At 45.3% G+C, this 27,573-nt stretch overlaps 1 protein-coding gene across 5 annotated transcripts in view; it reads left to right on the top strand.

Moving 5' to 3' along the window:
* Positions 1-1,439: 1,439 nt before the first annotated feature.
* NTRK2 (neurotrophic receptor tyrosine kinase 2) overlaps positions 1,440-27,573 on the top strand; it is a 325,021-nt gene continuing 298,887 nt past the window's right edge. For 4 of the 5 annotated variants that reach the window (XM_059142000.1, XM_059142002.1, XM_059142003.1 and 1 more), the window contains exon 1: positions 1,662-2,013. In XM_059142000.1, the coding sequence (XP_058997983.1) occupies positions 1,802-2,013 (212 nt within the window). In that variant the 5' untranslated portion in view covers positions 1,662-1,801. Of the gene's footprint in view, positions 2,014-27,573 lie in introns of all 5 variants that reach the window. The other variant, XM_059142001.1, reaches the window with a different exon arrangement.

Below are 27,573 nucleotides of genomic sequence, written 5' to 3'. Positions count from 1 at the left end.
CGTCAGGCGCGCTCCCTTCCCCTCACATGTCTCTATTTCCCCGGCGTGTGATGCCGGAACACGGCAGGAAAAAGACCCACTTAGAGAGCCAGAGTTGCATTTGGAGACTCCCCTCCCTCTGCAAAAGCACCAACAGGAAGACCCTCCAAAACCACGGATCTCCAAATAGATGGCCCGGAATGGGGGCGGCTATCCCTGGTTACCAATGCTGAACACGCTTTGGTGTTTACAATATTTATTTATTTTTAGGCTGGCTCGCCCTCCCTTTTAGGCAGGATGGGAAAGGAGAACGCAGCGGGGAGGGAGAGGGGAGGAAGGATTCCTATAATAAGAATCAGCGCATTTTTCAGAGCTGAACCGAGCCCGGTTTCCATTTCAAAAAAGGAGACAGCCTCTACTGCGATGGTAGAAGAGACCGCGGTGTGAATTAGGGACTGAGAGGCGTCGAGCCGTGGAACGGTCCATCTCGGAGGTACCTGGATCTCAATGCACACGCACACACACACACACACACACACACACACACAGGCGCGCGCGTCTACCCAGCCAGGATGTGTGCGTGTGTGCGCGTGTATGAACTCCCACATGCTGCTGCTGTCTGCTCCTGGCCAGTGGCACCGATGCCTCCCTCCTCCCCGCTCGCCCCCAGATTCCCCTCCCCTCCCCGTTGCTTTTGTCTGGAGGGTGTTATGGGTTTGTGTGTGTATGAGCGTGTGTGTTTTTGGATTTCAGACTAATTTTCTGGAGTTTCTGCCCCTGCTCTGCGTCAGCCCTCACGTCACTTCGCCAGCAGTAGCAGAGGCGGCGGCGGCGGCGGCGGCGGCGGCGGCTCCCGGAATTGGGTTGGAGCAGGAGCCTCGCTCGCTCCTTCGCTCGCGCTCTCCGCGCTCAGTGCCCGGCGGCAGGAAGAGCCTGCACCCAGGCGCCGCCGGCGGGCGGTAGGCGCCGGAGCCCGGGTGAGCAGCACGGACAGTGCCCTCCCGCATCTGGCCCTCGCCGTCCCCCGCCCTCCCCCCCATTTCCCCGGGCGGCCGAGGCGGCTCCCCAGGTGGTACGCGCCGCGCCACCTGCCCGCGCCCCTTGCGCCCAGCGGCCGTGGCGGATTCTGCAGCATCATTGGGGGCCCCCGTCGCGGAGCCATCGCCGCCGCCGGCAGTGTCCGCGTACCCCCTTAAAGGGTCCTTCGCCCGGCCTGTGCCATGGAATCCTGTCTCGGGGACCCTTGCCCTGTTTCCCCCTCCCTCGACCTCAGGCTTGTTGGGGGGTGGGGGGTTCGGTGGTCCGGGCAGCATCAGTGCCATCGAGGGGGAAGTTTATTTCTGGGCTGGAGCTGGGCACGCATTCATCCACAGTCCCCTGGCTGGGGTCGGGGTGGGGGTGCGGCGAGCGTGCTGTAAGGGGTCCTGCGCTCAGTCTCACGCGTATCTGTTTGTCCTCAGCCCCGAGGTGCGTCCCGGATCCCAGTGCGCGTCTAGCAAGGAGTCTGCGTCCCGAGGAGTGCCGGCAGCGCCGCCGGCCGGTGCTCGGCGCGCCGGGCCATGCAGCGGCGGCCGCGGCCGAGCTCGAAGCGGCGGTAGCGCCCCCTGTGAGGCAGCCGGAGATGCCCCGGCCACAGTGAACGGTGCCGACCGCCAGGACACGCTCAGCGACGGACACGCTCGGCTCTGCGCTTCCGCGACAGTCACCGGGGCGAGGGAGCGGCGAGCGCGGCACAGGCCGCCCGGCAGGGGCAGGGGAGGCCGGCCGGTGCAGCGCGGGGACACGTACTCAGTCCGACTCGGGCTGGCACTGGCGGCTAGGGATGTCGTCCTGGAGGAGGTGGCATGGACCCGCCATGGCGCGGCTCTGGGGCTTCTGCTGGCTGGTTGTGGGCTTCTGGAGGGCCGCTCTTGCCTGTCCCACGTCCTGCAAATGCAGCACCTCCCGAATCTGGTGCAGCGACCCTTCTCCGGGCATCGTGGCATTTCCGAGGTTGGAGCCTAACAGTGCAGACCCCGAGAACATCACGGAAATGTGAGTTCCTGGAGGTGCTCTTCCTCCTTCCTTTTCTCCTCGCCCCTTGGGCTGGGGCTGGCCCGGCATGTCTGTCCGGGACATGAATGCTGTCTCAAGTCTGGGGAGAAGTCAGACATACAGGGGAGATGCAGGGCTGGGCCATCTGTCAGTTACCTGTTTATCTGGCTTGGGGCTGCTAACGCGGGGAGCAGGGGACAGTTGAAAATAAGTTTTAAGTATACCGTGTGTGTCAATAACATAAATATTTACGTGCTTTTCGGGGAGGGATTCCATATACACTTTATTTCAAAGCCCTGCTGGGTGTGCTTTAGGCTTTCCTTATGCAATAACTTAGTTTTGGACATTTTTCTTTCCTAAGGTGCTGAGTGTATGCTGGGTTCTAAGTTCCAGTAATATTTACTAGGAAGGAGGTTAAAATAATGAACTTTTGGAAATCTATGGAAGGAGGTTAGAGTCGCCCCCTGAACATCATTCGCTGAGGATTGGAGTTCACTGGTTTCCCTTTCCATTTTATAGATCAGATTTTTGTCAGGAGATGGCATCCAGAGCTAGCCTGGAAAATGGTCTGTAAGAGGAGAAGTTCTGAGTGTTGAAATGCTCTCTCTTGAAAGGGAAAATGTGCTCGTCGGAAGCCTAAAAGCCTGGTCTGATTTAATTTGGACTTGACTTCCCAGAGATATAATTTTGAGACCATTTGGATCATAAATCTCAATTGGCCATTGAATACTATCCCAGGACTAGGTCGGATGATAAAGTAGTGTGTAGAATTCTGCCTTCAGCATGGGACGGACCCCTATGTCCCTGGAAATGCCTGAGCTCTGATGCAGGAGCCGAATCGTGTATTTCTGTCCTCCTGCTCTGAGGGCTTGTGACAAATACATTACCAAGTGGGAATTCACCAGTGCCTTCCTCAGCATTCCCTGTCACCCCTCCTAGAGGTGTCTTTTCTCCCCTTAGGGACTTGGTCGTTGCCTACATTTCACTGGCATGAGATTTTATTCATCCGTGCAGAGGATCGCAAGGCAAAGTTTCTCCCGGTTTTCCTTACAGTGTTCTGTGCTCAAATAGGCAGCCTTGAAAGTAGGGCTTGGGCTGTGGCCTTCCGGTTGGCGAGTGCGCATGCTTTTTTTCCTCCCCAGAAAACGCACACCCTGTTTCTGCCAACGTAGTTGACTGAGATAACCTGTTTTTAATGTAAGTAAGAGACCTTCCTAGCCTCTGTTGTTTGTTCTGCTGGGGATGCTCATGTTCTAAGGCTCGGGCAGAAGGAAATGGCAGCAGCACAGAGGGGAATGTGCAGGCCTAGCAGAGCTGAGATGTGCTGGGAGGAACCAACTGTCAGGCTGGATCCAGGAGGCTGGGATCTGGGTGGCTTTTTTTTTTTTTTTTCTTCTTCTTCTTTTTTGGCAAGGATCAGAGCAGGCAGAACTGGAGAGGAAGGGTGGGTAGGGCCCCAACTGTGCTGGCCCTGGTTGGCCTGGTCAAAGTGTCTGTGGCCTTTTATCAGGATCTGTGTCTTTTTCATGAGATGGGGAGTCCGTAGTCAGATGGAGGAAGCCATATGGAATTTAGAGCCCTTTGGACTATTTTGAGACCAGGGAGAGTGCCTTTATACAGTGAGATGTCTTGTTTTGTTGGTGGTGGTTTTGAAATTCTGTATTCGATGATGCATCTATAATGAAGGAAGAAAGGAGATCGAGCCAATCATTTTCACTCTAACATTTTTTTTTCACTGTAATATTTTTAAGGTTCTAATCAGGGAAAAGGAAAATAAAACTCCCTTTAAGTATAAAAAACACTGTTTTAAACCTTAGTGGTCTTAGCTGCCTGGTGTTAATGAAATCAATAGATTTGAGCTGAGCTTTCTTCTATCAGCTCTCACAACTGCTATTTTTTTCTGTAATACCTGATGGCAGGTTCCCACCTCCAGGCTTAAAAGAAAAAAAAGGATGCTTTTTTTATTTTTACCAAAGTGTTTGTTGTCAGTGGCACTCCTCATTTCTTCTGTTATTTATTTATTTATTTTTCTTTTGGTTGGAAAACCCGCTGAGATCGAGATCATGGGGGAGGTGTGTAGGGTTAGTGTTTGGGCTGGGGAATTACATTCCTTAGTGACACTGACAAGGGCTGCTACATATAAGTTCTGGGGAAAAGTCTGTGCTCAGCTCTGCCCCTCCGCTTGGTCTGAGCCCAGCGGGTTTGTGCACTAGGGGCTTGTGAAATGTATCGAAATCCTTGTTTGGAAAGCACTTCGTATGATTATTTTGAATTCTGCTGTTTTGATATCAAAATGACATCAGTGGATGAGCTTGTTTCCGTCATCTATATATGACACCATCTGGCTCTTTTTCTTACATATTAATATTTGTTTGAACAGCTTTTGCATTCTTGGCCAGTGGATACCAGCTACAGTTGGAACCAAATTACAGTTTTTTATTTCTTTTTTTACTTTGTTATGAGACCCAATGGTATTCCTAAAATAACCTGGTTGAAAGTTCCAGTTTAATGGTGCTTAGCCGAAACTTCCCGTTTCTCTTTTTTTCAATAGGAAAAATGGAAGTAAATAAACTATAGTTAGAACTTGCTGAAGCATCAGCTTACTATACCATTTAAAAATGGTCTATCAGTTGATATCCATACACTTGGGGAAAAGTACACCACGGCGCTCTTTGCGTTCAGACAGAGCCCATGGTAGAACATTCTAAAACTGTGCGTAGATTTATTAAGAGGGAGAGTTTTATTTTTTTGCTTCTACGTGCATATTGTAAGCCAAGCTGACATTTCATTTTTAGAGTCATTGTTTGAGCCTGTTTTATCAGAATTCTGTCCTAGTAATCTGTCACATACTCTTTACCCACCAACATGATCTGTTTCCCTACATCTCTCTTGTCTCTGTCCACAGAGACCTGCCCAACATCATACTGCTGCTTACACCCGCTTCTGTTACTCTGAGATGGTTATACCAAAGCCATGCTAGATTAAATCTAAAACCAGTACCATTGTCCCATGTAAGTGGGATTCAAGAATCAAGCCTGTTGTTGGAGTTATGTAACTGGCTATTGGATCTCTGTTGTATCAGGTGCCAAAATGTACTGCAAAGGACAAGTTCTGTCTCAGTCAAGTGCTAAAAGACATGGCTAAGATACAGCGTACATTTTTTTTTTTTAATTGAGGTAAAAAACACCTAATATAAAGTGTACCATCTTAACCATCTTTCAGTGTATTATTAAGTAGCAGGAAGTGTTAAGTTTATTTATCTGGTGGTGAAAGGGGGCATTTGTTTTTACATTGTTCCTATTTTATGGAGTTCAGTGATGGCCTTTTTCCTCTGAATTTTTTGGAGGGTAGTTTCTGATTTGGGGATCATATATTTGGAGACAAGTGTAATATTTTTCCTCTTAGTACAACATAAATAGCTTTTACTGCCAGGGCCTCTATGTGCAATAAATTGTTGGCTTGGTTAAGCGACTGTAATGTGATGTCATTAATACATTGATTTTGGCCCCCTCACCTTAGTAAGCTTTTCCACTGCAATTAATTGTACTAGAAACAATTATCTTGGCATTCGGAAGGATTCGGTGAGAGGCACCCATTTTTATTACTCTGATTTTTATCTCTCAGCCCCTCCACTGGGGGTTCTAGAACTGTGGATTGTGCTTTCCATGCATTTAAGATGCACAGAGTAAGTTTTGAGTGTGGTTGCATAAGCCACACTGGACTTGTTAATAAATAAGGCAGTCTAATTTGCATCACTAACACAACTTGCAAGTTGGAGTTGAAAAAACACAATCTTCCGATTGGAGGTATTTACAGAATTCAGCTCAGTACAACCATTTGAAGCCTCCTTGGTTTTAGCCCTTCGATCTCTGCATTAAGGAGGTTTTCATTACACTGGGTAAAACAATTAAAAAGGCCCTCGACCCTTCTGACCCTACTTTCTCCCCCTCCCGCTTCCCATCACCTCTCATTGACTATACAGGAAAATGTGTTTGATTTTTTTTTTTCCTCCGAAAAGTGATATTTCCTTATGGGAATTCAGAGCACTAGAATTAGGGGAAGGGCCTGGGTTATGTGTTATTACAAGCAAGTAATGGGAAGTTGAGATAATGTGGTCACAGTTCCCCAGAGCTGAGTCTAGTTCTGTTTAAAATCTTTCACTGTTTCTATCCCATAAACCTCTATTTGTGTCTGTTTCAGTATTCCCTTGTAAAGACGTTTTTCTAAGCTGAGAAGTTGGCTGGACAGCTAAGAATTGAGGTCTTTTTCTCCCCAGGAACATTCTGTATGATCTCTTTGACTATATCTGGGTCGTCAGAGTATAAAACCTAGAGTTCTTGTTGAGCTGGGGAAGGAGGATTCCTTTCTTTTCTCTTTTCCTTTTTTTTTTTTTTTTTTGTTTTTTGTTTTTTCTTTTCCTGTTTCTGTTTTTGTTTTTGTTTGGCCTTTGGTACTAAGCAAGTGCCCTCAGTGTTAACTCATTGCTCATCTTGGCTTTTAGGGAAAAGAAAACACTATTAAACCGGTACTGAACACCACGCACTGACATTAGCCCTCAGACTAGCTTACTATGTCTCTAGAGAGCTTCTTGTAGCTTCCAAAGCCATAGGGTAGAATGTGGCCTTGAACCTGCTGGCCCTTGGTGCAATGCCAAGTTCTGGTGCCTCTTGGTGTTTATGGATAAACTGGATGATTTGGGGGAGAGATTATTTTGACAGGCACTTTTTTTTTTTTTTTCATTTGGTGTGTGTGAGAGAGAAAAGGAGAAGGGAACACCCCCCCCCCCCCCCCCCCCCGTGAACCTTGGGTTAATAGCTGATTGACCATTTTCATAATCTACTTGGTCTAGTTAGTTTAACTTGCTAATCCCACTCCCCAGGTGGCAGAGGTCTGAGCCCTGCAGTGGCCTGATCATTTTCACTCCACTTTTGATTGCTGATCGATCTCCATTAAAGAAGGCAAAGAGCTCCCATAATTAGGGTGCCTTCTTACCACTTTGGTCTCTGGGCTGTCCAAGGGACCGGGAAGTCAGTAAATATTGATCTGGGCGATGAAGAAGTGAGTGCTTGTGAGTGTTATAAAGCTGGGAAGGAAAGTAACACTTAGGTGCTGAGTTTACCTGTTGAAAAAAAAAAAAACAGAATGAAAATCCAAATGTCACAGAGAGCTGGAAACAGGAGTCATCTGATGTTGAAGCAGCCCCTTACTCTCTAGGCCTGAGCTTGTCAGATGTAAACCAAAGGTGTTGGATTCCCGTGCTCAGCCACGTTTCTCCTGGCTCTGAGGTTGCACCAACTTTCAGTTATGGAGATCACGTGGTTTGTACATCAGTTAGGAAGCAGAGGGTGTTGTGAGAGTCTGAGGGCCTTTGGTGACAATGTCAGATGTGCCTGTGTTCAGTGTCTGCCCTGAATCTCCCCAAACTGGTGGCATGTTCGTGCTGGGCTGCGGAGTCCAAAGACACACACACACACACACACACACACACACACACACAGAGTCACCTAGAATTGGTACCACAGAAAGAGAAGGTCTCAGAAATGCTCGGTTCTAGCCCCCTCTGCAGGAACCAGGCCCGGAAAGTCTAAGCTGTGGTACGTTAAAGACAGCACAGGTCTAGAAGCTCTTTCTCCTGACATTGAAAGGAAGGGGGCATGGCCCTTGCTTCAGGGTTCCTCCTTTTTTTTTCTGCACCAGCGGACTAACCCCAACCGCGGCCCACCATTTTGGGAAGTGTCAGTGATGTAAAGACATGCTTAGTACTAGACCAAATCTGGGCCATGCTGTCTTTACTGGAGACAAAGCGTTTCAAAAGTGCCTGAGCTACGGACCCCAAAACAACGGTCTTACTTTCATGTTGAAAGAAATACATTTTTTTGTTTTGATGGCAGCGTTTGTTTTTGTTGTTTTTAAATTTCAAGGCTTTTCTTCTCTATGCCATTCATACACAAAAGTCAGGCTGCAGAGAAAACCTTCCAGAGCTGGGAGCAATGTGGGACACTAACCCTGTGCCTGCTGGACCACGTTGGCGGTTGGGTGTGCGGGGAGGGCAGAGCGGACCCGGCAGAACCCCAGCTGCTGCCCCTGGAGCCTTCGCCACCGTCAAGGGTGGCTGTGTCAGTGGAGGCCCCCCCAGACCTTGTGCCCGTCTTCCCTCCTGTGCAAGACCAGTGGCCAGAGTGTACTCATTCTTTCCTGCCTTCTCTTTTTGCCACTGACTTCTCTCTTTGCTCAGGACTGATGGCTGGGCTCAATGACTAGCCACTGAGCAAGCTTAAAGACTGTTGACTCACATGTAGAATTATTACCTGCCAGTATCCCGCTTCGGGCTCTGTTTGCTCAGCCCCACTTGCTCAAATTTGGCACAAGAGTAGAAGCAGTTTTAGGAGAAGTGTAGAGAGCTTCCAATAAATGTTCACAAGTTAAGCGGCGTGGCGGTGGGAAGGAGGTGGACTGGGGCTTCTCCCCATGGTACCCATCACCCTCTCCACCTGCTCCATGCGTTAGATTATCAAGAGATCAACGATTTGTGTGCCCTTGGGAATATGGCATCCTCTCCTAGAGAATAAAAATGGTAACAATTACACACCATCTAGAATCTCTTTTCTACTGCAAATGAGGACCTATTGCTGCTATTCCATACCCCATGTTTTCCTATAAAGTTCATATCCCAACAGCCCTTGGGGCACACAGACACACACACACCAGGACCCTCTGTGTGTATGTGATGTGTGTGGAGATGGAAACATACGTATAAAACTCCACTAGGTGTAGTCCTCTCAGATTTAATTATCTGAAAGTGTAAAATTTTCCTAATAATTTAGGATTTACTTCCTGAAACCATCTAGACGTTTTTCTTTTTCTCTTGAGCTGTAACTGGCACACAATATTAGTTTCAGGTGTACAACATAATGATTTGATATTTCTGTATATCGTCAAACAATCGCCACCGTGAGTCTAGTCTTGAGATGAGAACATGGAAGATCTATTCTGTTCTCTCCATAACTTTCAAATATACAACACGGTATTAATCGTAGTCACCATGCTGTACATGATCTCCCCCAGACTTTTAATTTTGTTTTAATCATTCTGGACTTCTTTTGATGAGAACTTGAGTGAAGAAGGGAGTGTTAGTCCTTTGATGCCATTACCCAACCTGGCTACTTATGACCCATCGTGTCTGTCCTCTGTGATCACTTCTCAGCATCAACAAAAGAATGCAGTGTTTGGGGACATTTCTACAAGGGTGTAATTTAAATAAAAAGATGGTCGAACTTTGGTTTCACCCTCGAAACATAACACACTCTCAAAAAGGAGGCTCTTCTAAACTCCAGGTCTTGCCACCAGTTGCCCTGTTTTGTGTGCCCTCTCCCTTTCCCCCAATCCTTTCTTGCAAGGTGGCAGGGGGGCCTGGCCCCGAATTCTCTGACAGTCCCTTGCTTCCCATCTCAAGCCTCGGTGCGCCCACCCGTGCAGTGCGTGAACAGGGCTGGGCAGGGCTGGGCGAGTGAAAACACAGCATGATGGCCTCTGCATTCTCTGGCAGGCGCAGGCAGAGAAACCCCAGCGGAGCCCAAACCAGGACACCTTTGTAGTTGGCTCCCAGGTTCAAGGTGGGGCTCTGCAGCGCCAGCCCAGTCTGAGGGTGGTGGCTGGTGGCAGATTTTGCTCCTGGACTGCTCCTGGGCTTCTTCCCTTGGTCACTCTTCTTTCTTCTTCCTCTGGTTCTGGTGGCATTTCTTATCCTCCTCCCCACTGCCCCCAATAAACACACACACACACACACACACACACACACACACACACACACACTCTTACACACACTCAGGCAGGCGCCTGACTGTAAAGCCCCTTTAACGGATCATGAGGAAATGTTGGGTTGCAAGTCCTGTGGGTTGACCGTGACCTTTCCCACTGAACCTGGTTTCATAAATTCAACACAGCTGGAGAAGCAGCAGTGTCCAGGAACCTGGCATGACTCGAAGGGGCACGGGGCGGTGAGGTGGGGTGTGGGTTTCACGTCCACACTTTCACAGCATCTGACCCGGCATCCTGGGGGAGCTGAAATGCTCAGAACACACATCCAGGGGCCGGTGTTCTGAGCAGATGTGAACATGTGGATTCGCCAATGTAATTACTGAAAAGTACATGAAGTACAGGTGGACAGTCCTGTTGAGTAAACTGTCCCCGACGGGGACCAAAAAAATCCTCTTTTTTTTTTTTTTTTTTTTTTTTGCTTACAGTGCAGCAAAACCTTCCTACTTGGTGGGCTTGTTCCTAGTCTTGGTCCCTCTCTACGCATCTCTGCCGTACTGTGTGGGTGTGGTCTTCCTAAAATGCTGATCTAATTATGTCCCTGCTTCTAACGGCCCTGGGTGCCTCCTGTTTGTCCTTGTTTTGTTTTATTTTGTAGTTCGAAAGCAAACAACATTCGGATTGTCGCTACATTGCTCCATAATAAGGCAGATAACAATCCCAAGGACCCAAACGCACAGATCAGCATTACAGTTGTTTCCTACACCAGTAGATCTATAAAGGAGAACTAACTAATTATAACTGGAAGCTTGCTGGGTGATCTTGGAATTAGAGCAAGGGCACTTAATTCTGCATTTAAAATGTTAAATGGCATTAAGCTAAGCTTGCCGGAGGCATCCATCTCCATAATGGGAGTGCCTTCACAAAGGGAATGCAGAACTTGAAGTACTTTGGCGAGGACCTGTGTCCCCTGGATGGACACTCCTTTCTCTCTCCTTCATTTACTGCCCAGCACCAATTCTGAGTGACACGTTCTTTCTTTGGAAAGGTTAAGTGCCTTCAGCCAAGCCTTGCTCAAGCCTGGGAAACTTTCAGATTCATAAAGTGGTTTTGCACAACTTTTCTCTGAAATGCATTCATTTTACCATATGAAATTTTATTTGTGATTAGCTTTTTTAAAAAGTTATATTTGAAAGTGATAAATGCAAACAGTGCAAAGGAACGTATCATGAAAAGTTAACCCCTCTCACCTCTCAGCTTCCTAGAAAGAGTCTTCTCACATACATGAGTGTATACATATGTCCTTTTTGTTTGTATATAAATGAAAGCGTACTATACTCACTGTCCTGCAGGCTGGTGTTTTGTTTTGTTTTGTTTGCTTTTTTTTTTTTTTTAAAGATTTTATTTATTTGTTTGATAGACAGAGATCACAAGTAGGCAGAGAGGCAGGCAAAGAGAGAGAGGGGGAAGCAGGCTTCCCGCTGAGCAGGGAGCCCGATGCGGGGCTCGAACCCAGGACCCCGAGATCATGACCTGAGCCGAAGGTAGAGGCTTTAACCCACTGAGCCACCCAGGCGCCCCTGTTTTGTTTGCTTTTTACCTAAGTCTGTATCGTAAAAATGTTTCTCTGTCAGCACATGTACATCAGCCTTAACTGTTCGAAGCCACTCAGTAGTAGTCCATTGAAGGAATAGGCTTTTCTTCATTAACCAACCTCCATTTGAACAGCCTTGCAGGCAAGTTCTTACACACGTGCGTGATTTTATCTATAGGAAGAGTTCCTAGATTTTGAATTGCAGGGACATTTGTAAGATGTTTGTGATTTTTTACAGATGCCGGCTGATGTGTCTGGCAGAGCGATCACATCATTTCATTCTCCCACTCAACCAGGAAGCCCCTGTTCTTCTATCGCTAAGCTGTATTATTCGTTACCAAACCTTCTGACCTTTGTCGGTCCTATTCCTGGGCACTCGTATTCACCACTGCTTTATTTGACAATTCAGTAATTATGATCCGGGTTGAAATCTAGTTATTTGTATTCTTTTTCAGGGAACTATGTTTGTCTTATCCCTTAGCTATTTTCTTTATCTATTGGGTGGGTGGCCTTTGGAAAAGTGAATTCATGGGCACCTTGGTGGCTCGGTAGGTGGAGCCTGTGTCCGCTACTCCTGGTTTGTGCTCAGGTCATGATCTCAGGGTCATGAGATCAAATCCTGCATTGGGCTCCACACTCAGTAGGGAGCCTGCTTAAGATTTTCTTTCTCTCCCCCTTTGCCTCTGACCCTCGATTTGCACACTCTGTCTCTCTCTCTCAAATAAATAAATAAATCTATAAAGAAATGGAGTCACAAACTCTATTTAACAAAAAAGAAAATTTATACCTTTCCTAATGTTTTGCTTGTCTTCTGATGTTGGTTATGGCGTTTCTTCTCTTTGGTATGTTTTTTGGTAGTGTATTTTATATATTTTAGTAGTAAATATATTGTATATTTTTTGGAGTAAAATTTATTATTTCCTTTATGGCTTCTGTGTTGTAAATGTGGCTACAAGTCCCCCCCCCCCCCCCAGAGTATTAAAAAAGTCATTTTCTTCTACTACTTTCACTATTTCATATTTAAAGCTTTGCTCCATCTGGATTTTCAGCATACAAAGAGGAAGGTAACAAAAAATAGTTTTCTGATTTTTTTTCAAGATAGTTAAATCAGGTCTCTTGGTGCTGTAGATTATATAATTCTACCTGTCCCCCAGTAATTTCAACTAACAATTTGGGCCATTTTAGGATCTATCCATTATGCTAACCAGTCTGTCTATTTACTTGTCAGCACTATACTTTTAATCTCCTAAAGCTTTATATTATTATTATTTTTTCTATTCAAGGTATTAGTCTTTCTCACTAGTCTTTTCTTTCAGAATATTCAGTTATTTTTGCATGATCATTTTTCCATACAGACTGTAGGAATTGCTTGCCTAGCTCTCCCCACATTGTGTTGGTGTTTTAAACGAAGACAGCATTACATTTATATATTTAGGCCAGTCTTAATGAATCTGAAAAGCACTGGATCTTCAAATTCAAACCTCTTGTCTCCTGTCTTACCTTTTCCTTTGTTCGGTGAGATAATACAGCCTCTCTGAGCTTTGGGTTCCCCTGTTGGAGCTATGCTCTTACTGAATTCTCTGGCTTCTGCCTGAGACACCCCTCCCCCCCCCCCCACCCCGCCTTCTGTCTCTGGCTAAATTCCCCTGCCTCCCTGCCTCTGGGCTGTGTCCCCACCCTGTGCCCTCTCCCAACTCCTGAACAGGTCACTTAGCGACATAAATGCGTGTCTGGCTTCCAATCAGTACACACCACGAGGACATAAGTGACATGAAGGTGAGGACCACGTGCATCTCAGTCACACTCTTCCCCAGCACCCAGCCCAGTGCCCTAGATCTCTGCCTCGTACACGGACACGTGGACGTATGGACGTGCGTGCGTGCACTCCCCTACACATCTATCATTGAGATTTCTGAGTGAGAGCACGTACTAGCTGTCCTTTGGGCTGTCAGTTAGGGAGATTTCTAGCCATGACTTTTTAGACATCGGGTTAAGATGTTTGTTGGAATAAGTAACCTTTATGGAATTAAATACCACAACGCTGATTCATGCACAGTAAAAAAAAAAAAAAAAAAATCAGTTTACTGTAGAGACATAGTGTAGTTATAGCTGGAAAGGAAGGAAGACGAAGCTTTGCTGGGGCAGGCGTCTTGTGTATCCAACAGGAGGAAGGAGGGACAGAGAAGATATGGGAGGCTGAGGGCAAGCAGATGACGAAAGGGGCACAACAGGCCAACTCAACACCAGAGGCAGATCCGGGGGAAAATAATCATTCTAGGGACATCTGATCTCCAGCAAACAAATAGGTCTAATGAGAAAGATCTGTGGTTTTTCTGTTGTGTAAGAGCTGAGAATGGCTATCCCTGTGGCTCAGTTACAGTTTTCCCTGTGACGGCCTTTATAGTGCTTCACTTACAAAGTGATTCTGGTGTGAGGTTGCAGATGTGATTTATCCTCCTTTTCCAATGGCTTGTAGAGGCTCTTCATTTTTCTTAAAGTACTGCAGACATCAAGAATATAAAAAAGATAGTGTGTCAAGTCCAGTTGAACGCAGCATCCGATACATATACTTTTGTGTCTTTGCAATCAAGGTGCATTGGGCTGATCCTGTGAATGTTCCGTGGGACTTCCTTTATATTTATAATAATTAACACTATCAGGCATCTCGAAATTTTGATCGTTGTTTGCGAAACCAATCATAAAACAACTGATAGACATATGAGATTGGGAGTCTTTTAAAATAGAGTGGGGAAGTATATAGGTGAACAGATTGTGTTGAATAATCCAAAAAGATAATTCCCCCTTGAGATAAATAACATCCATTTATTTATGTTTATGAGCTGCAGTATGTTCATAATATACATACAAATGAAAATAGTTTAGACTCCATGTGTATTTTGAAAGTTAAATTTTTAAAAAGGAATGAGCATTGGGGAACCAACACATGATGTTTACGTCTCATGAGAAAAGTCGTAGTTCTGGTTGAGTCGTTGGCTCTCATGGTGACCCTCTGGGGTGAACCTACCATTTCATTTATTCTTTCGCGAAATTTCTCTCTCACCAATGAAGAGTGTCTTCTGGCATGTTGCGGGCACTCTTGAGCTTTTTATTTGCCTCAGTCTACCCTAGAAAGTCTTTCCTCTCCTTTCATTGTGTTTTATACAGTTCAGGGGACAAAAGATACTCTGTTGACAAAGTCCCTTTTCCCATAGGTGGCTGAGTTGGAGGACAGCAGTGGACTGTTTATACATATATGTGTTGATCGATTGGTCAATTCGTTCATTTATTCAGTCAGTGAGTCGGTCAACAAATATGTTTTTGAACATGTCCTGCCGACCAGGCATTTTTCTAGGTCCTGAGTAACAAGACTGAGGCCAGCTCCCAATTTTATACGGCTTGTTGAAGGGCACCAGTGGGGGTCCCCAGTCAGGTCACTCCCCACCCTCCTCTCTAGAAGTTCTGAGGAGAGTCTAGCCTGTACGTTAAAGGGTTCACAATTAGAATGAGAGAGACACCACACCACCCCAGACAGCAGCCCCCACACTGCTGTCCCCAGGAGTGTGTCTAACAATAGCACGGCTACACCCTCGGGAGGACAGACTTACAGAGAAGGCCTGTATCAGCTCTGGGAATGGACTCAGGGTTCTTAGGTGGGGAATTCTGGAATCCTCCTAAGTCAACCAGGAAAAGTGTAAGAGCATCCTGTCTGCTCCTAGACTCACTATGTCATCTGGAGGAACTTGGCTGGAGGACCACCAGAGAGAGGGCCACTAATGTCCCTGGACACTGCCCAGAGCAAAGGAAAATGCCTTCTGGGCCTCTGCCCTGGGGATCTGACCTCTGCCTCAGTGTAGTTTTGGGCTGGGATGGCTCTGGAATAGAGGGGACTTATGCCATGGGAATGTGCATGGGGGGTGGGCAGGGTACCCAGACTGCTCCTGCCGTTGCCGTGGCCCTCTCCTCAGAGGGATTGTCAAGCAACAAGGCTCCATGTTTCCAGCAAGGACAGCGCGTGGAGATCCACCCCTCCCCCCCCCCCCCCCCGCCCGCCGCCCAACCATATCATCAGCTTTGAGCTATCACAGACCCAGAAAGACTGGCCAAGCCCAGATCTGTCCCCAGCAGCGAATGGGGACTGTTCAATGTCAGTAGTTACCAGCTCCCACCTTTCTCTTTTTCCCATACAGATTTTTAAATGTCCCCTGAAAGGTCTAGATCTGAATGCAATATTTTAAGAATCAGCTTATTATGGCTGAATATATATATGTGTGTTTTTGGTTTTTTTGGTTTTTTTTTTTTTTTTTTTTTTTTAGTGGTACCCTAGGAGGATCCTGGGATTCTGCAAACTGTGTCTAAAAGTCCCTTTCCTCATCATTTCTTTTCCCGAATTGAGAAATCACTGAAAATGTCCATTGGCAGACAGAGGAGGGTCAACAATGTAATTTGTCATTTTCTTCGGGGCTTTGTGTCAGGGAGGGATGCAGGCTGGCAGGTAGGGTCGCTTGGTGGGTGGAGAGCCCCTCCGTGGTGCTGGTCTGCCCCGCGACTTTGGATGAGTTACTCAAGTTCTCTGTGTCTCCGTTTCCCCATCTGTCAAAGTGGACAATCAGAACCTTTCTCATGGGGTTTCTGTGAAGTTAAAATGAGCTGACACATGTAAAATGTTCATACCTAAAACATAAAGCTGGGGTGTTTTTATTTTGTGTGGGTCTTCGTGACTATATTCTGAAGGACAGTAGGCTCCCTGGGGCTGGGGGAGCTGGGAAAGGCCAGAGAATCTGCCTGGATCATGGCACTGGACAGGCGCTGGGGTTAAGAGGACAGAGGTAAAGGGCGTTGGCTCCCTTTAGTGCAACTGTTGCCCTTTTGCTTTTGCTGTGACTCTCCTATGTAGGACCCGGCACGCTCTGCCGAGTGGGACACGGACCCTTGGTGTGCTGAGCAGTCCAGGCTCTGCTGTAGCTATTATTCAGGTCACGCTCTTTGTTCTACAACTTTGTTTTGTTCTGTAGTCCTGATCCATTTTATTTATTAGGCTGTTGATAACAGCTCCCTGGGAGTCTGGAGGTCATCAGTTACTTTGTACATCATTTTCTCTTTTAACTGTCTCTCTCACTCTTTAATTGTAAAACCTTTAAAAAGAAAGATCTTTTAAAACATTGTGGTGGAATGACATGAAATTTACTATCTTAACCATTTTGTACGAGTATATTTCAGGGGCGAAAGTTCATTCACACTTGTGTGCCACCTACCCTCCCTCTCCAAAACCCTTTTCATTTTGCAAAACTGAAACTCTGTACCCATTGAACAACTCTCCACTCCCCTCCCTGCAGCTCCAGGCAACCTCACTTTTACTTTTGATCTGTGGCGAATTTAACTAACCAGGGGTACCTCAAAAATACACATCCTTTTGAACTGTGATGCATTCTTTGAATTAAAGTTTTTGTAAGAGATCTGTTTAGGATTTTTAGATGCACTCACACTTCCTTTCTGCAAAATAGCTTCTCTGTATTGTGGCCTTACACAACCACTTACGACTGGGATCCCTTTTCAGCAGCATCTTTGTAGTTTCACTCCAAAGAAAGTAATCTCTAACCTTCTATAAAAATGACTAAAGGTTAACATGTGAAGTGAAACCAGTGAAGATAAAATTGGAAGTGTTGCTCACATTCTATCGCTCTCCTTACTCCCACGGCCTATAAATGTTGGATGAAAAATTGTGCCAAAATCAAAACAGACCTTCACACAGAGATCCTAAAATTTTACCACTTGAATCATTCTCTTTTCTTGACGTTGTGCCTGATGCTCATTTTTCTCTGTGCCGTGCTTGATCTGTCCTAAAGCTGGAGCAGAAATATTAGTTCCAAAAATGCTCTTCGTATGGAATGATTTGACCTGACTGGAGGCCAAGAGCTTTCAGAACTGTGTTCTGTTGTGATTAGTGCTGACTTGAACGCTTCTTAGAATTCTTAAGGCCTGGGCTAATCATTGGAAGTTCTTCACTAGGCATAAGTGAAACATTGATTGGCCTAGAATAGCAGGGAAAGAGGAATAGACATTTTTTTTTTTTTAATGCAAGATAACTTATGCATCGGGTTGGAGTTGCAGGAAGATTTTGTGAACAATCACCCTGAAACCTAAAAACATGGTGGATGAAATTATTTAATCTGTTTCTTGAAAATGACTCCAGGTAATTCTGTAGTCTTGGCCTGTTGGTCATAATGGCCACTTCATTTGCATTGAATGAATGTTAGAAATGTCACGGTTATTCACTTTATCATTAGTATTGGAATACTGGCCATAATTACTTTACACAGGAAGGTCAATAAGGTAAAAGCGAGAGGGAGGGAATAAGAAGTGAAAAAAGGGGCGAGGACTCCCAACTAACTCGAATGGTTGACATAGTTGCTGTAACTGAGCGCAACATTTGTTCTCAACTTCCTGGCGGTGAAAAGAGAAGCTCATTATTGATAAAGAGAATGCCTACTAATTCCACAGGAACATAGCTTTGTCTGGCACTATGTTCTGAAAGGAATTTCTTTTGCAGGGACAATGAGTGATGTAATTTGCGGCTTTTGTAAAACACACAGAAGGAGATTTCATTTTCTTCTTACTGAGAAAGCCAGTGACAGTTGGGGGAAGTGACAAGGACATCAATTCTGCAAGGAGGCTAAAGTGGCCCCCAAATTTAATCTCCCAGGGCTGGCATTATAAAACCGATGCCACATGGGAGCTTGGTCTGCCATCCCCTTGGCTGACCAGGCTTTGCTGGACTAGAAGCTGGACGGCAGATGATTTGATGTTGTCCCCTCTGACCAGAGCCTGGAAAATTTTAATCTCTGGTACTGGTTAAGGCCAGATCCATTCTCTTTGGAACTCAGACAAGCAGATGGAGGGGCTGACACCCTTTTACAAAGACCAAGCAGCCCAGCCTCTGTGCTCATCCAGGTGGAAGCTACCCTGTCCGCAGCTGCAGATGGGCTAGGAAGGTGCTGGCGGATGGACCCAGGCCAGCAGGGAAGCAGCCCTCCGATGGCCCCACAGTGTGGACAGATGCTCCATTGAGACCTTGGAGTTCCTTCCACAGAGCACAGCAGATGTGGGTGTAGTCTAGAAGCTGCTAGAAGCACGTGTGACCAGATGGCTTCCCAGCCAGAAGAAAAGCCTGCTCAGGTTCCTGAGGTGCTCCCAACCCCAAGAGAGCCAGCCCCTTGAGGGCAGGCCACAATGAGTTAGCTGCACAGTGCAGCCCCAGTCCCCCAGTGAGCCGACTCGTGTTTCTGGGGGTTTCATTCTGACCGACATTAGACAATACCCACCCACACTAAAAATTTAGCTTGACTATGAACTTGAGCCCCTTTCTTGACAGTAGTTGACTGTTGGACCCTTTCCACCCTGGGGCTCTTCGTTTAATATGGTGAAACTCCGTCACAGTGAGTGTTTTTTCACTTGTCTTTCCATTTACTTATGGTAGGTGGTTGTGACTTCTCGAACGCTCTGAGACCTAACGTGAACTGTGCAATGATTATTAAATTAGTTGGAAAGAAAACAGTGTGTTTTTTGGTCGGAAAAAAAAAAAAAAGCCCATATTCCTTGCTTCTCCTGGGGCTTATATTTACCACTCTATCAAGTATAAAATTAAACTTGGCTATGTTTCTGTCAGTTTCAGTTTTTAACAACAGAGGAAGCATGTAAAGCTTCTGGGACAGGTAGAAGGGACTTTTTAAACAAAAATGAGGTATTTTTGTTGTGGGCCTCTGTGTCGTTTTTTTTTTGACGAGACTCGCTGTAGAGGTGTCTGTGTGTGGAGATGACCTATCAGTGGAGGAGAATAGTTGGAGCATTGACGTCTCAGGGGAGCATTAAGTCAGGTGTCACAGAATCTTTCCATGGGTCAGTGAAATAGCCAAGATCAGCAGGAATGGGACCAGCTGGAAATGTGCCCCAAACCTCCAGGGGCGGTGTTACTCAGCTCGTCCCGACCCTTGCCAGGAAGAAATGCTCGTCCAGTTTGGCGGACCTTCAGGTTGTTGTTGTTTTTTTAAAGGATATGGAAATTTAGAATTCTAAAATGTGAAATTTTGGAAAGTTGACGACTAATAAGAAAATGTGAAAAAATAAAATAAAAGGACCTGACATAGACTAGATGTCGATCTGGACCACATGTGGAAAGTTGGCGACTAAGAAGAAAATGTAAAAAAATAAAATGAAAGTAAGGACCCTGCGTTGAGTAGATGTCGATCTGGATCTCATGTGATTGTTGTGACTTCTGGTCAGCTTATAAGGTTTACCTGTCACATGATTTGTAGGCTGGAGTCCAGTCATAAGGCTACGTGGAAGGCTATCCTAGTAAGTCCGATTAAACTCACCTTTCCTGGGGAGAAGACCAGCATATTTTTTTTTTAAGATTTTTATTTATTTGACACAGAGAGAGAAATCACAAGTAGGCAGAGAGGCAGGCAGAGAGAGAGAGGGGAGGAAGCAGACTCCCCGCGGAGCAGAGAGCCCGAATGGGGGCTCGATTCCAGGACCCTGGAATTATGACCTGAGCTGAAGGCAGAGGCTTTAATCCACTGAGCCATCCAGGCACCCCAAGACCAGCATATTTTATATAGAAAGTCAACTTTAAGGTTTTTTTTTTTTCCATCATCAATTTCTCTTGTCATCAATTGTGGTGTTCCTTGGTGTCCCTTGTTTCTTGAGAGAGAAGAGGAAAATGCTGTATAAATACTCAGAAACCCAGAGTGTTATTTTCCTCCATACCAGTTTGCTGCCGTTTTCTTATAATGTGTGTGCTGAAGGGAACAGAGACATCATCAAGTCTAAATGTCCTCTTTCCTGGGTGTGGGCGCTGGAGGCGGGCTGAGAGTAAGTCGGCAGCTGCGGGGTGACCAGGACAGCCCTGGAACCTCCATTCTCTGCTGATCGTTGGTCATGACTAGCATTAATGGAGTTCCTCATATGGGACCTCCCATGCCCTCATGGGGCCGTCTCCTAATCTCCCCAATACCCTGACAGACGAGGCTGTGGAGTCCTGGGGACTTGCCCCCAGTCCCCTCGTCATAGAGCTCATAAGAGGTAAAGCTAGCAGAGTGCATGTATCCCTTGCACGACTCCAAAGATGATTTCCCAGCTACTTTAATTCCTAGATTCCTGGGGTAGTCAGGCTCTTCTAGGAAACTGCAGTTCCCAGAGCGTGGCATTGTGAAAAGATCTGCAGATTTCTCATTGATCACCGGTTATAGCTCTATGTCCACAGAATGCACGAGAGCCTCCTGTAAAATGTTCTCGTTTCTCTCCATCAACTCTTGTTTTTAGGCCTTGATTACCTGTAACATTTTAGAAATGTTCTGTACCAAAGGTTCTGGATTTACATGTCCGTAGCCCCCGTGGTGTGATACAGCGGCCCCCAGCTCAGACTCTCTAGGCCGGTAGACATGTGTGCAGATCCTGTTTGGACAGTTGTGTGACCTTGGGGTAGTGACCTGGCATGATTCTGCCTCCGTTTTCTCTTCTGCAAGGTGGAAGCAATGGAAACGTTCTCCTGGTACCATTGTTGTGTCAGAGGGCACCCTTCATCCCTGGGTTCCCCAGTGCCTGGCACACAGCACTCCACTGAAGGGAATTACTGATGTTCCTTTATGCCCACTGCCAAAAAGCAGTTGGAAGTGTTCGTGCCACACAGTGTGCATTAGGAGGCTGTTTGAATTCAAGTTCTGAGCATGCTTACTGGGTCTTCTCTGCATTCATGTCTTCACAGTTGGGGTGATGCACCCTCTCCTAAGAACGGACGAGTCTACTGGTGTATTTGTTTAAGCATAGATTGAGACATTCCTACCTGGAGTCTTGCTTTGGTCCATCAAAGTACAGCTTGCATCTGGGATTGACTTTCAAAACTTTCAGCATTTTTGCTGAGAAACTGAAGCTGCCTTGTGTAGAACCCAGAGACCACAGGCAGTAGTTTTTAAGGCTTATTCTATTCCTTATGAAATAAATCTTCTGGTAGAGAAGTTCCCGTCCACATCAGCACTGAAATGCCTCACCCCATGGCTGTAAGCCTGGGTGCATATTGTAATCTCATGTAGCCGTATGAGTTCTACTTTAATTAGCTTGCTTATTTATTTATTTGGTAGTGGCGTGGGGGTGCTGGGGAAGGTGGCCTGGGTAGCAGGAAGTGTTTCCATTTGGAGGAGTGGCCATTAGAAATATTCACTGCAGTTTCCCTTTCTTTCTAATGTGTTGCCAAAGTACAGTTCAGGCAATAAAGTCTAAGCTAAAGGGAAATTTTACTTTTGAGCAATACTTCTGTTGAGCTAATACACACAAAGACAAGATGCATTAAAGCCACTCTTTGTTCCTTTGGAAGATTACCTGTCGGAATTATCTGGTAGGGCTGTTCAAGCCAATTTGAAATCTTTTCAAATGGGATGAGTTACCCTTTCCAGGAACCTGTAATTCAGAAATGTTTCTGTGAATTTTGCCTAAAATTACCTCTTCTCTCTTCTTTTCCAAAAAAGCCACCCATACGCTTTTTGTTAAGCATAAGGAGAGGAAATTCTTTACCCTCCCGACAATGTCTTAATGAAGGTCCCGGATGTCAAGTTGAGACTGGAGATGCTTTGGAACCAAATGGCAAATAGTATGGACTTTGCTTATGTTCATGTTCTTTACCTTTCAACTTTCTGGGCCCTTCGCAAGCCCTGACTTCCATGTAGGCCCCTCCTGACCTGCCCAGTCACATGTTGTAATTCCTTCCATTGTGTCCTCTCAGCATGTGGACCTCGGCTTGGACCCTTCTCTTATCTGCTGATCAAATACTGTAGCAGTGACCACTGTCCTCCTCAGAGGACATCTCCTTCAAAGTCAAGGACCCCTGGATCTGAAGACTCTTTTTTTTTTTTTTTTTTAAGGTTTTGTTTTTATTTATCTGACAGACAGAGACCACAAGTTGGCAGAGAAGCAGGCAGTGGGGGGCGGGGAAGCAGATTTCCCACTGAGCAGAGACAATGCGGGGCTCAATCCCAGGACCCTGGGATCAGGACCTGAGCTGAAAGCAGAGGCTTTAACCCGCTGAGCCAACCAGGTGCCCGGTATCTGAAGACTCTTTCAGGCCATTTCTAGTCTTAACATTCTTGAGACTGAGGGGCCCAGTGGGAAATCATTGCTCCTCTTCTAAGGGTGATCAGTTTTCATCATTACAAAAATTCATTGGTTTAAATATGTTGTATGCTTGCAATCTAAATTTGCTTCTAGATTGGACTAATTTTGCTTTTGAAATTGGCTCTCCGTCCTCCTCTGTTACTGTCTACTGTCTTTACTTCCTTTCTTTGCTTTGTACCTGATTATTTCCTGTTATCACACATGTGTGTTTATGTCTGGTCTTTCTAATGGGATAATAAAAACTCTCAAGTGGGGAACCTGTGGATTTGTTTGATTGCTTTAAGTCAACGGCATCCCAAGAACATCAGCTCTATGCTAGGAAGCGAGATGCAGTGAGATAAATAAGACCTTTCCCTCTGAGGAATTTAACAGCTCAGTTGGGGGTCAGGTAGGTTAAGAGAAAAATACAATTGTAGTTACAAAGAGAACCTTCATTCTCCCTAATTGTTTTAAAAAATATTTTATTTATTTATTTGAGAGAGATTGAGAAGGAGAGCATGGAGGGAGAATGAGAGAGAGAAGCAGACTCCCCACTGAGCAGAGAGCCTGACGTGGGGCTCAATCCCAGGACCCTAAGATCATGACCTGGGCTGAAGGCAGACACTTAGTCAACAGAGTCACCCAGGCACTCCACATTCTCTCTAATTCTTAAGTACAAAGTTAAGAAGTACAATAAATGCTAACCAAAAAGAAAAAAAAAATATTGGTTGCCAACTGATGGACTAAAAATGTTCTGATTGGAAAAAAGTCTTTTTTGGTGTTTCCCCCAAATCAATCAGTATTCTAGGTAATGTAGAGTCCCAGAATAGATTTGGGTGAATTCATTGAAAAGCCCCTTAAATATGCGATTCAGCTTTTAAGGCAGTAGGCAGTGATTCTGGTATGTAGCAAAAGTGAAAAGCAACTATTAAAATAACCCTCATAAGATGAGGTCCTCTATGTAGATTTGAGAAAGAAGGAAGGCATATTTGGGCAAAACAGCCTCGAGGGTTGGAGGCCAGCAATGATTCTAGGCAGATCACTGATGGAGGTTTGGGCCAGAGGGGCTGGGAGGTCAAGGAGGTACATGGAGAAATTCTTAAGGAGTACCAAATTAAACCCAAACCTACCGTGTCTGCGTGTCACCATTTAAAGGCTGATGACTTGCCTAAAAGAGAATGAAGTCAGGGCCTGCAGGTTAGGGCGGCAGAAACAGTTGTCTGTGAAGAATCAAAACTGCTCATTCATGAGATTCCTTATCAGAAGGGTGCTGGCACATGGGCTCTGGGCTGATGTCTTGTACTTAAAACACCCGGGGCCTAAGTTTTTGTCGGAGAAGTTAGGGGTCATCATGGAGCGAAAGCTTCTGAGGAAGGTTTGTGCCCAAAATGCCAGGCTTTCCTACTGCTTTGAGGGGAACGAAACACTTCTTGGTTTTAATAAAACCCTGGGCTTTATTAAGCCAAGTTTGACTCGGTCAAGAGCCCTCGGAGTTTCAAGACGCTTTGGAGTCAAAGCCTGTCCTGGATACGTGTCTTCTAGCTGCGTATCCTGGCCTCCGCTTTCTCTCTCCCTCCTCTGGTGTTGTCAATATCCTGCGGGAGGCACGGGGAAGTCACCAGTAGGGGGCAGTCCAACCTGCTCCTTAATCTCCTGGTTCCTGCCCTGGGCTCTGGGGCCAGGAGCAGGCTTTGGAGACTGTGTTTTCCGTGGTCTAGGGAATCATGACCTTGAGCCTGGGGAGTATATGAACACCTTCTAACCCCGAAGCCCTGGGGTCCAGTGTCCCTGCAGTCACTTTACTTGTGTGGCTTTCTTTGTCTGTCTTTTTCCATTCCTCTCTCCTTCCCTTTCTTCCTTCTTCCCTTTCCCCTTCTTTCTTTTTTCTTCGGAAATTTAAAAATTTCCAAAAAAAAAAAAAAAAATGCTTCTTGTACTTACATTCCGAGCTGGAGTGCTAGCGTTTTGTCTTTTTTTGTTACAAGTCTTTTCTCTTTTAATAAGAAATAGTTTTCTAGTTAAGTAAAATAAATAGTTAGACGCATCCTCCTTTCGCCAGGTGGGCTTCCTGCAGTCTTCTTTTTATGTTTTACAAATACCCTTGACTGTGAGCATTATGCAGTGTTGTTTTCTGTGTATTTTTTAAAGTTCACATAAATCATGATATATCATATGTACATATCAGCGTGCAATTTTGCTTATGAAGCCTTCTCACTCAGCGTGATGATCTTCCTACTCAAATACAAGATCTGGCTCAACTTTACACCTTTTTTTTCTGTTTCTTTTTAAATTTTTTTAAAAAACTTTAATTCTAGTATTGTTAACATACAGTGTACTATTAATTTCACATGTGCAACATATGGTTCAACATTTCCATGTATCACCAGTGTATCACGACAGGTGAACTCCTTAATCCCCATCAGCTATTGCCCTCATCACCTTCCCACTTCCCCTCTGGTTGTTTCCTGTTTCTTTCTCCCCCCCCCCCCCCGCTAGGTTTTTTTTTTATATAGCTAATCTTGAACTTATGACCCCAAGATCAAGAACTGCCATGCTTTTCTAACTGAGCCAGCCAGACACCCCCTCTGTTTTTTAATTGATGGACACCTGGGTGGTTTCTGACTTTGAATTCTGACTGCATTACAGTGAATATTCTTGTGTGTGTGTGTGTGTGTGTGTGTGTGTGTGTGTGTGTGTGTGTAAGAATTTTGCTCAGGTAAATACCCAGAGATGGGATTACTGCATTGTAAAGTGTGCTGATGTATCATTTTCCAGGGCGAACTGCTCTTCAAAGTGATTGTACCAAATTACACTCCCTCCAACAATGTAGGAGAAATCCCCACATCCTTGCAAATGCTTTATATGGTCAGACTTTATTTTTCTAAATATTTTTAAAAGATTCTATTTGTTTGAGAGAGAGTGAGCAAGAAAGAGCACAAGCAGGGAGAGAGGGAGAGGGAGAAGCTGACTCCCCATCCCACTGAATAGGGAGCCTGATGTGGGACTTGATCCCAGAACCCTGGACCTGAGCCGAAGGCAGACGCTTAACAGACTGAGCCACCCAGGCGCCCCTATATTGTCAGCCTGTAATTTGCATTTTGGATTTCTTGTGGGGTGAGCAGTTTTTCTTCTGTTTCTTGGCTACTGAGGTTTCCCTTCTGTGGATTGTTTATTATTACCTGTACTGGTTTCCATTCTAACCCTATGGTTCCTCAGTTCGAGGTAGCTCAGGGAAGTTTCTTGGCCATCGGAGTAGAATCGATGAGCAGTTTATAGCGGGCAGCTGTGTTGTGGGTATGTCTGCAGATGGTAACTTACGAAGGGCAGTTCTTGTCTTCTGGAGGGCACTTACCACCTTTTAATCCAGCTCTTCTGTTAGTTTTTCCATTCTAACTAGGAGAAACCTTCACGATTTATCCAGAGTATTCCTGCCTCCACAGTGGAAAAGTACTCTCTGGTGACTATTTTTCATAATTTCACATGGTTCTTTTGATGGTTTTCCATACAATCTCCTGTCTGGTCTTAGATCTAAGAACTGTTAGTGTTTGCCTAACGTCTGACATATTTTCATCTCGTGAATACTGTGAATTTACCACTGATGAAACTTATCTCCTTTTCCTTCTTTTCTAGGGTTTCGGTAACTAGAAAGCTTAGAATTAAGCCTGTGATTTTGAACCTGATTGCTCACTCTGTTGATATCTCTGCCCTTTTCATTCTTCTGTGTCCTCCATTTTAATTTATGTGAGCTCATTGTTTTTCATGAATACAACCGGGGAGTTTATCAATTAAAAATCTGATGAAAAATGAAATTAAAAAAAGCAAAAGCCATCAATAACTAATAGAAAAGTTAAAGATAAATGCTCTGTGTCACAGATGTTGACTAAGAACGTGTTGAGTATCAGGCCCCTGCCATAAGCATGGAGGACACAGTGGTGGCCTCACCAAGAGATCTGAAAAACTCTTAGATGATTTCAGAACAGTGACAGGTACCGTGCTAGCTCAGCTATAAGGCAAGAACAGGCTTCTCTGGAAGTCCTGGCTGTGACTGCAAAGGAAACCATGCCCTTGCTATCTGCCCCTTTTGCTGCCAGTTACATGAAAAAAAGGATTACTATTTAGGGGGTCTCTGGAATGAAGTTCTTATTGGGAGATAATTGAGAAGAGGGAGGTCCTTATGGTCTGTATTGAAAATATAGTGGAATAATTTAAATAATCTGAGGTGTCATGATTTAGAAATATTTCATAAAAAATCTTGATGTTGAAAATTGTTTGAGCACTAGGTTGGAGTCTTAAAAGTGTTTCCTTCCAGTGTAGTAGAAAGAGAGCAGGGAGTGAATCCTTTCTGTGCATCTATCCAGACCCTGGATATCAGGGAGAACCAAGACCTTTGAGCAGAAGATGCCTCCTTCTATCTTAGAGGTTGCTTTTTTTTTTTTTTTTTTTCCCCAATGAAACAGAGAACAATGTTTATGGAGATCCTTTGAAAATTATTTTCTTTGGTGTGATTTTGCTATCTCAGACCATTTCCTTATTTTACCTGATTTCTAAAATGTATTTTCTAAAAATGGGTGCCCCAACTCTTATCATATATCTTAACATCTATTTTTCCTTTTCTGGATTGTGTAGAAGAAGGGACCCATGGATGCTGGATTTTCTCCCCCACTAGTTACTGTTTTTCATTTAACTCATGGTGGTTAAGAGCAGGCCTGCGTATTTGCTTTCAATGTCTTCATGGTAATATGTTACATATCTTAATTTTTTTTTTTTTAAAGAAAGGGGAAGACCCATCCTGACACAGCTTCTTATGGTGCCTTTGGAACCCCAGCTGTTGCCCATTCATGGATGTGTCTGTCCGTCCATCCGTCCATCCATCTGTCCACCCTCCCACCCTCTCACCCATCCATTCATCAATCTACCCTTTACCTTTTGAATACCTACTGTGTGCAGGGTACTTTGCTAGATGCTGTGGTGATATTAAGAATTATAGACCAGGATTCAGCTGTCTTCAAAGAGGTTATGACCTAGGAAAAATGAATAGCCAGGACTCGAATAACTGTCGCACAAGGAAATTC

The sequence above is a fragment of the Mustela lutreola genome, chromosome 12, assembly GCF_030435805.1.
Source record: "Mustela lutreola isolate mMusLut2 chromosome 12, mMusLut2.pri, whole genome shotgun sequence".
Lineage (NCBI taxonomy): Eukaryota > Metazoa > Chordata > Mammalia > Carnivora > Mustelidae > Mustela > Mustela lutreola.
This window is presented reverse-complemented; position numbering and strand designations above follow the sequence as displayed.